This window comes from Gossypium hirsutum, chromosome A02, assembly GCF_007990345.1.
Source record: "Gossypium hirsutum isolate 1008001.06 chromosome A02, Gossypium_hirsutum_v2.1, whole genome shotgun sequence".
Lineage (NCBI taxonomy): Eukaryota > Viridiplantae > Streptophyta > Magnoliopsida > Malvales > Malvaceae > Gossypium > Gossypium hirsutum.
The window spans coordinates 855,532-867,635 of NC_053425.1; the positions used below are offsets into that span (position 1 = coordinate 855,532).

Below are 12,104 nucleotides of genomic sequence, written 5' to 3' on the forward strand. Positions count from 1 at the left end.
CTAGCCTTGTATCGAATTTCATTTTTACCAGGAAATCCTTCCTTCTTTGCATATACCCATTTGCATCCAATTGCCTTCTTTCCCTTGGGCAGTCTCACCAACTCCCAAGTCCTATTTTTATGAAGAGACTGCATTTCTTCATTCATAGCTTGCTTCCACTTTACACCATCAGAGTTACTTATTGCTTCTGTGTAAGTGGAAGGAACATCATCATCTGCAATTGGAAGTGCATAGGCCACCATATCGTCAAAGCGAGCAGGCTTACGAATCTCTCTTCTTGGCCTCCTATATGCAATTGAATCTTGTTGCTGTAGAAGTTCTTGGGTCGAAACTTCTTCATCATTTGTTCTTTCAATATTAGCTGGATCATCATTAACCTTTTCAAACTCCACCTGCTGCAAAGTACTACTGGTTTTGTCATCCTTTTGTGAATCCTCGTTCTTCATCATGGTTGATTCATCAAAAGTTACATCTCTACTGAAAACAATCTTCCTTGTATCAGGACACCAGAGACGGTATCCTTTTACACCACCAGTTATACCCATGAATAATGCTTTCTTTGCTCTTGGGTCTAACTTAGATTCTTTTACATGATAATATGCAGTGGAACCAAAAACATGTAAAGAATCATAATCAGTAGCAGGTTTACCAGTCCACATCTCCATCGGAGTTTTTCCATTTATTGCAGCTGATGGCAATCGGTTAATTAGATGGCACGCATATGTAACTGCCTCAGCCCAAAATTCCTTGCCCAATCCAGCATTGGACAACATACATCGAACTTTCTCCAGTATAGTCCGATTCATGCGTTCTGCCACCCCATTTTGCTGTGGTGTATCCCGAACAGTGAAGTGTCGCACAATGCCCTCATCTTGGAATACTTGTAGAAATGGATCGTTTTTGTACTCAGTACCATTATCTGATCGAAGTCGTTTGACCTTTCGACCAGTCTGAGTCTCCACCATCTTCTTCCATTTCAGAAATGCATCCAAAACTTCACTTTTTCTTTTCATTAGATACACCCATACTTTTCTTGAATAATCATCAAGAAAAGTGACAAAATAGTGCATACCTCCCAAAGAAGCCACTTTGGTAGGTCCCCACACATCACTGTGAACATAGTCCAGAATTCCTTTCGTATTGTGAATTGTTGAACCAAATTTTACCCTCGTCTGCTTGCCCAGAACACAATGTTCACAAAATTCCAATTTGCAAGAATTTGCACCTTTCAACAAGCCTTGCTTCGCCAAAGTCTGCAAAGCTTTTTCACCAGCATGTCCCAATCGCCTATGCCATAACCTGGTAGCCTCTGAATCTGCATCTTTCACAGAAGCTGTTGATGTTGATCCAATAACTGTACTTCCATTTAAATAGTACAAGTTATTTCTTCTAGTGCCTTTCATCACCGTCAATACCCCAGCTACTACCTTTAGTAATCCATCTCTCAAAGTGATTGTGAACCCTTTAGATTCTAGGGCCCCTAATGAGATGAGATTTTTCTTCAAGCTGGGTACATAGCGAACATCTGTCAGAACTTGGATTGAGCCGTCATGGTTCTTCAATTTGATTGTACCTACACCCATTGTCTTACAGGCACTATCATTGCCCATAAAAACAACTCCACCTTCTAGTTCTTCAAGACTAGAAAACCAGTCCTTATTAGGACACATATGGTAAGTACATCCCGAATCCAATATCCACTCATCCGTTTGACATGCCATTGCCATGCCAACCAAGCTAAAGTCTGACTCCTCATCATGCTCCGCTACACATGCATTAGAAATAGCCTTGCCCTTTTGTAGCTTAGGACAATTCTTTTTCCAATGCCCTTTTTCACGGCAAAAGGCACATTCATCTTTGGCGGGTCTCCCTTTGGACTTTCCCCTTCTACCAGATTTGCTGCTGTGTGAACGACCTCTTACTGTTAAGACTTCTGCGGTTGTATCTCTGTGATCTCTTTTATCTTTCTTTCGAGTCTCAGATCTATACAACGCACTACAGACTGCATCAAATGTGATCGTGTCCTTCCCATGAAGCAATGTGGTGGTAAGATGATCATATTCATCAGGAAGGGAATTCAACAATAATAATGCCTTGTCTTCATCTTCAAATTTCTCATCCAAATTTAGCAAGTCTGCTAAAATTTTATTGAATGAGTTCACATGGTCATTCATCGACATACCGGGTGCATACGTGAATCGATAAAGTTTCTTTTTCATATAAAGCCTATTTTCAAGACTTTTCGTTAGAAACTTTTCTTCCAGTGTATCCCATAACTTCTTCGCTGATGTCTCTCTCATGACGGAGTACTTCTGCTCTTTGGCCAAACATAGGCGGATTGTACCACACGCCTGTCTATTGATCTTGGCCCACTCCTTGTCATCCATCTTGTCAGGTTTTTCTTCAAGGGCTATATCCAGCTCTTGCTGACATAAGACATCCAGGATCTCACACTGCCACATACCAAAATTATTGGTACCGTCAAATTTCTCTACTTCAAATTTTGCATTTGTCACAGTAGTCCTTGCTGATGACGATGCTGCTGCCATTTTTCTCCTCAATCCCAACTACTGTATACGTGAACAGTACTGTATACGTGAATAGTGCCGTATACGTGAATAGTGCCGTATACGTAAATAGTGCCGTATACGTGAATAGTGCCGTAAACGGTCGTATTCCCCAAGTACGAACCTTGCTCTGATACCAATTGTTGCGCGGAAGCGTGTGAAAGAGTAAAATTATTGTACTAAAAAATCACACTAAGTTCAATTCCCAGGAAAGAGAGGTGGATCACGAGGATCACTTAAGTACCAAGTCTTTCCTAGCCAGAATATCCCTCTATCGTAATTTAATAGCACAATAAATCACTACAATCAAATTCACAAAATATGAACAATAAATAGTAAAGAACACCAGAATTTTAACGAGGTTCGGCAAATTTTGCCTACGTCCTCGGGCACTACCAAATATATTTCACTCCAAAAATACAAGTGAAACTTTACAAATAGGGAGAGAGAACAATGCCTTAAGTAGAGAATGGCAAATGTGGGATGATGAGAATGAGCAATGGTTGGCCTATTTATAGTTGAGATTCAAGGGCCACCTTGCAAAGTCACTATTCACTTAGGGACCAAAAATTGCTATTTTCCCATGCCCAACACTAAATAAATATTTGGTGCCCATAACTTTGACCTTTCCAAAGTATGGGTAGGTATGGGAAAGGTATGGGCAAGGTATGGGGTATATTCTAATACATAGAAACAGTAGAATCCACACTCAAATTCCCCAACGATTGCAATGTTTGATGCTTATCTAACCCCCTTTGTGACCTTGAATCCTTGCCCGAAAACAATGACGACCCTTTACTCCATTTGAACGATCCGACCATCCCTTGCGTTAACGGGAATGAAAGTCGCCTCTTCGATTCGTTCCCGGGTGTCCCCATGAACCTCTCTTTCATGTTTTCAAGAAAAAAATGAGAAAGTATTATGTTATTGGTGGGGTGAAAAAATAATTAAGCACTAAAAGTATTTTTGGAGAGGAAAACCTAAAAATTTTATCTTTTCCTTTTCTGAACATTTCTAAAAGTCAAAAATTTCAGCTAAAAATAGCTTGTTTAGCACAGTAAACAGCTTGTTTAGCACAGCTTTTATTTTAAAAATACTTTTAGAGTCAAAAGTATTTTTTTTAAGCACTACTAAACAAGGCATTAGTAATTTGCTTGTTTAAGGACTCGAATTTATCATTCTGAACATTTTGTAGATTTTTTAGAAAATTGTGCATATTATATTTTTTTTTTGAATTTTTAAAGTTTTTCTATTTTTTTAAGGGGACGACTTGCTCGTTTACGAAATTAATAAAGACTTGAAGGGATTTTTAAACCAATTTGATAATCAATTTTTTATTATATAAATTAAAATTTTTAACTTGATTTAAACTCGAACAATTAAATTATTTATTAAAATTTATTTAAAAACCAAATAACTCAATTCCATCTACTAAAAAAATTTTCGAATTGAGTAAAATTTTGCTTCAATTATGATGTGGATTCCCGGGAAAAAAATGCACATATTACATGCAGATGCAGATACAAATTCAGCCCATCCATAGATAAATATTGAGGCCATGATTTAGAGATAAGTCCCCAATCTCTTGTCACTTTCACAATCAAATCCCATACATGCACCCATGCCTGGACCAATATGGCTATCGTGATCTTCATGGAAGATTATCAAATTTACGTTTGTTGTTTTCCTCTCTTGTGGTCCAAACAATTATTGAATTATTATTTTGATTTTTATTTAATACACTATTTTTATTAAATTTTACAAAATAACTCACATTATATATATTTATGACAAAAGCAAATCACTACCACACATTATTAACAAGTAATGTAAGTATGAGTTTGGATGGACGGTGCAATGCGATGCGATGCATTTAACTTACTTTTATCTTACATTACAAGATCACTATAATATCTAATTTCACTGCTATCGTTGTTTTTACACTAACAACAAATAAATACACCGTTTGTCGAAACCTAGCATAAGTATGGGTAAATGTTGGGTTCATTGCCACCGTTATATACTTTCAGTTAGTTTATCCAACTTTCCATCCGCATAAGCAATTAAAGCGTGGGAAAATTATATTTAATGTTACTAAATTGTTAATAATTTGATATTTTGGTGACTTAAGTTTAAAAAAAAATAAATTGTCACTGAGTTATTCGAAAGTTTTAATATAAGTCACTTTGACTGTTAAAATTATTATTGTCTGGCCTTCTTTATTAACATTGCATTATCGATCAAAAGTTCTTCTTCTCCTTCTCTTTATAGTTTGTTTTCATGAAACGACTTTGAATGTCACAAATTTACTAATCAAAATCTAAACAGCTTTCTTCTTTAATCTCCTACACTGATCATTAGAACATTAGAATCTGATTATGTTCTTCTACTTGTCGATGGGCACTAATCCGTTGTATTAATCATCAAATCCATTGTATTAATCGTCAAATCGTCGCTTAAAACTCGCTAGCTAAATTTTTTGGAAAAAAAAAACCCTAATAGACCAGTGATTAAATAAAAATTTTAAATAGTTCAATAATCATTTTGTAACTTTTAAAGTTAAGTAACCAAAAAATAAACTTACTAATAATTTAATAACATTGGGTTAATTTACCCTTAAATTATTTAAAAAGCAAAAAGATTTTTTTTTTCTAATGGCTCTAATTTTCTGGCACAAATTTCAAGAAAACAGCTTAGAAGAGTAAGTTTTTGTGTATAAATAAGCTAAGCTCATGAGATTTTAATAAACCATAAGCATAGCCTTAAAAAAACATAAGAAAATGTCATTGCCAAGGTTCATCGTGATCAAATCCATCAATGCCAACGCATGCCTTGGCTTCAAACAAGACGATCCCTATGAAGGCTATACCGAATTCTCAGAATCAATGGTTACGAGCCCAAATGCAAAATTCGAAGTGGAGTCAGCTAAAGGTGGACTGGTTCACATAAGGAACTGTATTAACATGAACTACTTAGAACGAACCGAAGAGGATTCCATCTCTGGTAAAGCAGATGAGCAGTATTGGATCACTGCAACAGCCGAGAAGAAAGAAGAGGACCTATCCAAAGAATGGTGCACCTTGTTCCAGCCATTGGAAGAAGACTCGGTGAATAAAACTTACCGGTTCATGCATGTTCAGTCAGGCTGCTATTTACGCCTACGCCAATCCTATTCCCCGGATATTACTGCCGGGGTGTTGGCGACCAGCACGAAGATCGATGCTAATGGCAACGATATATTCAAAGTTATCGATTGGGACACATTGGTGATTCTACCTCGGTACATTGCGTTCAAAGGAAACAATGACATGTTCTTGCGTCTTGCCGAGATCGATGGTCACCCGTATTTACAGTTTTTAGGTGAGGATATTGGTGAGGCGGCTGTGGCAATGGAGGTTTCTATACTCCCAATGGTGACATTAGGATCAAACCGGTTTGTTCCGATAAATATTGGAAGCGTAAACTGGATTGGATTTGGGTTGATTCTGATGACACTAAAGGTAACGATAAGGACACGTTGTTTCATCCCTTTAAAGTTGATGGTAAGACAATAGCTCTTCTCAATTTAGGCAACAACATGTTCTGTAAGCGTTTCACAGGTGAAGGGATAACGAGCTGTCTTAGTGCACGCATCCCTTCTGTTACCAAAGAGTCTTAACTAATTGTGGTGGAGCCTGTGTTGTCGAGAAAGATCGAAAATCTCCGATGCGATACCGAGAACGCTAGGGTGTATGATGAAAAGGTCCAAATTGTGGCCAAAAATTCAGCTAGCAACCATACTAAACAATCCAACACAATGGATGTGAAACTTACCTATACAGACACCACCACTAGCACTTGGAATTCTCATTTTTCACTAGGTCTTGAAGCTAAAGCTAGTTTCGAATTCGGCATCCCGATCATTGCGGAAGGGAGTGTTGAGATATCTACTAATGTTGAAACCGGGATTCAATGGGGAGAGACCAAGACAACGACGACCGTCGTGGAAATTAACCATAAAGTTCATGTGCCCCCGATGACTAAGGTAACGGTGTATCTATTGATGACCAGAGGCAAGTGTGATGTTAACTTCATGTTCACTCAAAAAGACACTCTTTCAATGGGACCATCGTCAAAACTGATATCGTAGGAAGCACTTACGTCGGTTCTAATTACTACAACGTCCAATATGATACCAAAGAAGAGCCACTCACCTCTTGAACGCCATTCCTCGTAAGGCCATGAAAATAACAAGCGAGGAGCTTGAAGACTTGTTCAATTAAGCTAAATAAATTTGTGTTTCCTTTGTCGAAGCACTCTCTGTTTCTTATTAGTAACTATGTCATGTACTCTTATTATGGAAAAAATTTAATAATAAAATAAATTGGCATTATTATGTCAAGTATTTATGTGAGTTTGTTTGAGATTGAGTTTTATATATATATATAATAATCAAAAATTACTTATAGTCTTTTCTCAACTCTTAAATAAGAGAATAAGACGTTCAGCATACTTAAACCCAAATCCCTTATAGTGATAACAATATCGATGTCAATTTAAAATTTGAGTTTTTAGATTAAATCTTCTCTATCACTTGACTATTTAGATTAAAAAATAAATGAAATGTATTGCAATAATATTAAATGATAAAGGGAAAGAACAAAATATCTACATTGTCAAGTAGACATTATTGTCATCTCCATATTTGGCGAACAAGATATTAAAGTCATATCCATGTGGTAGATGAATGCAACAACTAGACATTAAAGTTGCACCCATATGGGTCCATGAATAGCACATTTTATGAATATGAACAACCCTGAATGTGCAATCTCCAAATCATGATCTTAATAAATGGGATCAAATTGCAAATTTTATGTTAGTGTATTAAACTATAAATATTTAATACAATTTTTTTATCTTAGCCCCAAATTTTTAATTTATTTCTGAATTCGCCTTGCATACAAATGTATATATACATGTTATTTGAATACGCATGTACATATATATTTACAATTTGTATTTACCCATGTATTAATATATATATCTAGATCAAATAGTACCCAAGTTCTCCGTTCAACTCGTATATGGATTATGGCAGGTTCAAATCTCATCAAATGCAAATTGTGAATTACTATGGGTGAAAACGAACACTTCATGAACTCGAAAAGGCTCAATTCGAAAGTAGGAGACAAATTCTAAAAACAAATTTGAGTATAGACATCTCGAATCCAATATTGTTATGAAAGAATCCGTTGTTCCTCAACGGATGACACTTGAAGGCTCTATTAGAGCTACAAAATTCTCATATATTGTGATATGGATTTAGTAGCTCGTGGCCTTGCACAGATGAGCTTGAACGAAGACTATAGTAATTATCAGGTAGAAGATGTTCCCCTTTCGTGGCTCCACAAGTGGATGAACTTGACATGATGTATAAAAATTAAGGGTTAAATTTATTGAATTTTTAAAATTAAGATCAAATTAACAGAATACAAAAACATTTAATGATTAAATTTGCTATTGTGCCATTAAAAAAGACCCATCAGTATTCCATTAATGATTTAATGGAAGAGTGACCAAAAATTTCAATGTTGATAACATTGGTAACGAAGTTGAAAATTTTCAAAGTTAAGTGATCAAAACAAAAACGCGCTAATATCTAAATTACCATCGATGCAATTACCCTAAATATTACTACTAACACAAAAAACAAAATTATAATAAAAATAAAGAAAATTTACTATAATATCTCTCCATACCCCTAAAGTCTTCAACATTCAAAGCACCATTTTCCTTTAGTTTCTGTTCTTTTTATTTTACATGAGAAAATTTTATGATTCAACATATCATCATTCACTCAATTTTAAAAAAATACCCAAATTGAACAACAAATCACACAAATCTATTAAATGGCTTTCTTCCCATCGTAGCAGGCATAGAAACAGTAGAATCCACACTCAAATTCCCCAACGATTGCAATGTTGATGCTATCTAACCCCCTTTGTGACCTTGAATCCTTGCCCGAAAACAACGACGACCCTTTACTCCATTGAACGATCCGACACCCTTGCGTAACGGGAATGAAAGTCGCCTCTTCGATTCGTTCCCAGGTGTCCCCATGAACCTCTCTTTCATGTTGCCATGGCTCTCGCTTTGGCTTAGCTGAAACTGTTGGTGTCATGTAGTTTGGGACCGAAAACGGTGGGCAACTCGTGAGGCTGTCGTCGTCTTTGAGTGGTAAGTTGATGGTGAATCGATTATGGTAGGTCGGGGTCGTGAATGCTTGAGTTAATAACCCTGAGTTGTTGCTTGCGGCACAAGTTTACTTGGAGGTGTTGGTGTTTGCATTGGCCTTGTGGTGGGAGAATGGTGGACCTTGTCGATTCGGTGTAGGGATGTCAATGATTTGTCGAATGTGAACTGACTGGATTGTGGCCTCGACTAGCTTTAATTCGGAGTTGGCCTGGTGTAAATGGAAGGTCTTGTGGCTTGGTTTTCGGGTAAATCGGTTGGTGGTAATCGACGTTCTAACCAGTTCCACCACCATGGGAATACACCAGACCGAATGTTGGGTACACCTGTGAGGTATTTCATTGCATCTTTCCATAGCGCAAATGAACATGTAAAATATACGAACTTTACAACATTCCCGAATCCAGGTCGAACTTAAAACTGGACCAGACTAGTGAAAATAGAGTACCTGGTGAGATATGCATACGCCATGGCCTTTCCTTTGATGACTGCCTCCACCTTCTCTGCATTCTGCCTCGATTCTTCCTTTGTCAGCAAGCTATCATCCCAGTTTCATTCCCTGTCTCGGACTAATCCGACATCCAACTTAAGTTACTCGTGTAATACCGATATATGAGCAAATATGTACAAAACAAACCGAATATACGATCTCATAGAAGAGGGCAACCAAGGCCGATCACAGTCAGTTTTACAGTTCATTCACTTCTTAACACAAATAAATACCTGTATAAAAGCTTTCAGTGACACGAACGGTTGGATTTCAGGGCCATCTCGATATTTAACAAGCTTTAACTTACTTAAAACAAAACAACACTAAATGCATGCAATCATACACAAAAACTAATACCTGGCCAAAGGTCAATTTGCCGATGTCGGCCTCCTGTCGTTCTAAACTGAGCTTGACGTCGTGCTTGATTTCTAACATTGGATCCGGCGTGACTGAATCTGAGACGAACTCGAACCAAAAGCTGCATATATTTCATGCCGTAATAGTTTGACGTTCACATTGTGACCTCTCACAACTCCTTGAAGCCTTACGAGGCCTTCAAAGCTCTAAAACTTCTCCTTGCCTGTATTACAAGTTTCGAGATAATCAAGTCAGATATCAAACATCGGTAAAAAACATATCAACGGAAGGGGAAAGTGACTACATATGCACCAGACTTGCATAACAAGTAACTTCGCACATCGGCATTCATTGTAAAGTCCTTAAAAACGAGATATCTTAACAGAAACTGCCGAATTTAGCATTGTTTGCAATGTCAGAACAGTTGTCTCCGTGAATCCGGACTTGGAAATTTTAGTTATAATAAGAATAAAGGACCTTACCATGTAACCCCGATAGGCTGCTGAATCTTTGTAGCTGAAGCATGATGGTCCTTAACGTTGGTTCCAGTCTAGGACGAACAAGCCTAGGAGGTCCTGCTCTCGGAGAAGCAGCTCTTGGAGGTGGAGGCAGAAACGGAGAAGCAGCTCTAGGTGAATTGGCTCGTGGAGAAGAAGCAGTCTTCGGAGAAGCAGCCCTTGGTGAGGCAATCCTTGAGAACGAACACGAGGAGACGCAGCCCTAGGAAGCATGAAAGGTGGTGTTCTAAGTTGATCCGGTGGTGTTGAAGGCCGGAACGATAGTTTCCGATCCTTTCAGCCTCCCCGAGAATTTCTCGATACTACTCGGTTCCTAAACAGGGAATGAAGGAATTAGCTTCTCCATGCTTGTAATTGCTTGACCTTTCTCTTCCTTTCTTTACCGCCCTTTTGTCCGATTCCTAAAACGATTCATCGAAACAAACAAGCCGTAAATATCCGATTTTACGACATACATGCTGCATAACAATCTATAGGATATAATTCATAGGTCACATACATAACAAAACCGACTTCAACCTTAAAAACATCGAAATACCGACTTACAATATCTAGCTTCCCTTCGAATTCGATACGAAAACCTTTTGATTGCAGAAAACCAACTTCCTTTCTTCCCATACTGCCAGCATACTGAAACCGAAGAACGAAAACTCTGCAGGCCAAATCAATGCACCCGAAATATATCGATACCGTCGATATGTAACACACAACACACAATCATAAACCTTTAAGACAAAGAATTCAAGTTCTCAACCATGAAACATGATGGAAATGCAGGTAAGAACGACCCGAACCCGAAAAAAGAGAGATGTACCTTACAAAAAGAACCCACTCTCTTTTCTAGCCTCCCTCACCTTTCTACACAACATACTTAATGTTCTAAATAAATTTGTACAAGTTCCTAGCCTGTTTTTCATTTCTACTTTTGAAGGGCTTCGAAAAAAATTTTATACCAACTTTATTTTCTTTCACTTGGCCCCCAACTTTCAGCTTTTGATGGATTTATTAATAATTATAGCATAAAATTGAAGGGAAATGATTAAGGGGTTGGGTTAGTGTTTGATGAAATGATGATGATTATAATAATAATAATAAATGAAATAGAGTAAAAAGAGAATAAAAGGAGGTGGTTGGCCAATTTCTCACTCATGTATGTTCAACTACTTATAGAAGGGCTTTACTCATTGGAAGACTATCTTGTAGTGATAGCAACTATAACCGTTAAGTTGGTACTCTTTCCTCTTCTTATATTATATTATTATATTATATTATTATTATTATTATTGTGGATTTTTCTTATGAAATTACATGGAATATTGGATGGATACTAATTTTTATGGTTTTTTTCTTATAAAAATAGGTTGGAATATTTCATAAGTCCTTGTACTCTTAAAATTTAAAATTAGTCATTGTATTTTTATTTTAAGAATATCCCCTATTTTATTTCAAAATTCAGGTCCAATATTAACATTATAATTCTTTTCTTTTTGGTAAATGTTGGTTGCCATTGAATTAAAAAAATACCCCTGGTACAATGTTACTAGACAAAGCTAGAATTTTAGGGGCTGAGATAAGATTATAAAATTTAGGAGGATCAAAGCTAAAAAGTTGTACAAAAAAGTTTAAATTGAATCCTTAATTTTTGAAAGGACTAAATATAAATTTTTTTTCATTTAACTCAAAAGGGATTGAAATCAATCTTTTAATTTGGGAGGGCCTAAAAGCAATTTTGACCATTTAGACCAGGGGTCAAGGCACTTACATGCCCACTCTTGGAATACAACCCTGTATGTGACTACAAAAAAAAATTGTAATGAATCTGAATTTAATAAAATAGTATTATTAACCATTGAATCTAAATTAAAATCTAAAAAAAAATAACTAATTAAATTGAAGAAAATAGAAACTTATGACTATTTTTAACTTATATTAATTAAT

At 36.6% G+C, this 12,104-nt stretch overlaps 1 protein-coding gene and 1 pseudogene across 1 annotated transcript; one reads left to right on the top strand and one right to left on the bottom strand.

The window, feature by feature from the left end:
• The first annotated feature begins 5,347 nt into the window (after positions 1 to 5,347).
• Positions 5,348 to 6,696, top strand: LOC121216189 (uncharacterized). Its single transcript, XM_041091541.1, has 2 exons — positions 5,348 to 6,067; positions 6,259 to 6,696. Exons 1-2 carry the CDS (start codon positions 5,348 to 5,350, stop codon positions 6,694 to 6,696), a joined length of 1,158 nt encoding a protein of 385 aa, XP_040947475.1.
• A 2,932-nt stretch (positions 6,697 to 9,628) lies between these two features.
• LOC121216190 (protein IQ-DOMAIN 14-like) overlaps positions 9,629 to 12,104 on the bottom strand; it is a 3,811-nt pseudogene continuing 1,335 nt past the window's right edge.

Coding starts and splice junctions, on each gene's coding strand:
- LOC121216189 (XM_041091541.1), top strand. CDS start 5,348: ATGTCATTGCCAAGGTTCATCGTGATCAAATCCATCAATGCCAACGCA. Junction 6,068..6,258: donor TGATTCTGATGACACTAAAG/GTAACGATAAGG, acceptor TTGTCGAGAAAG/ATCGAAAATCTCCGATGCGA.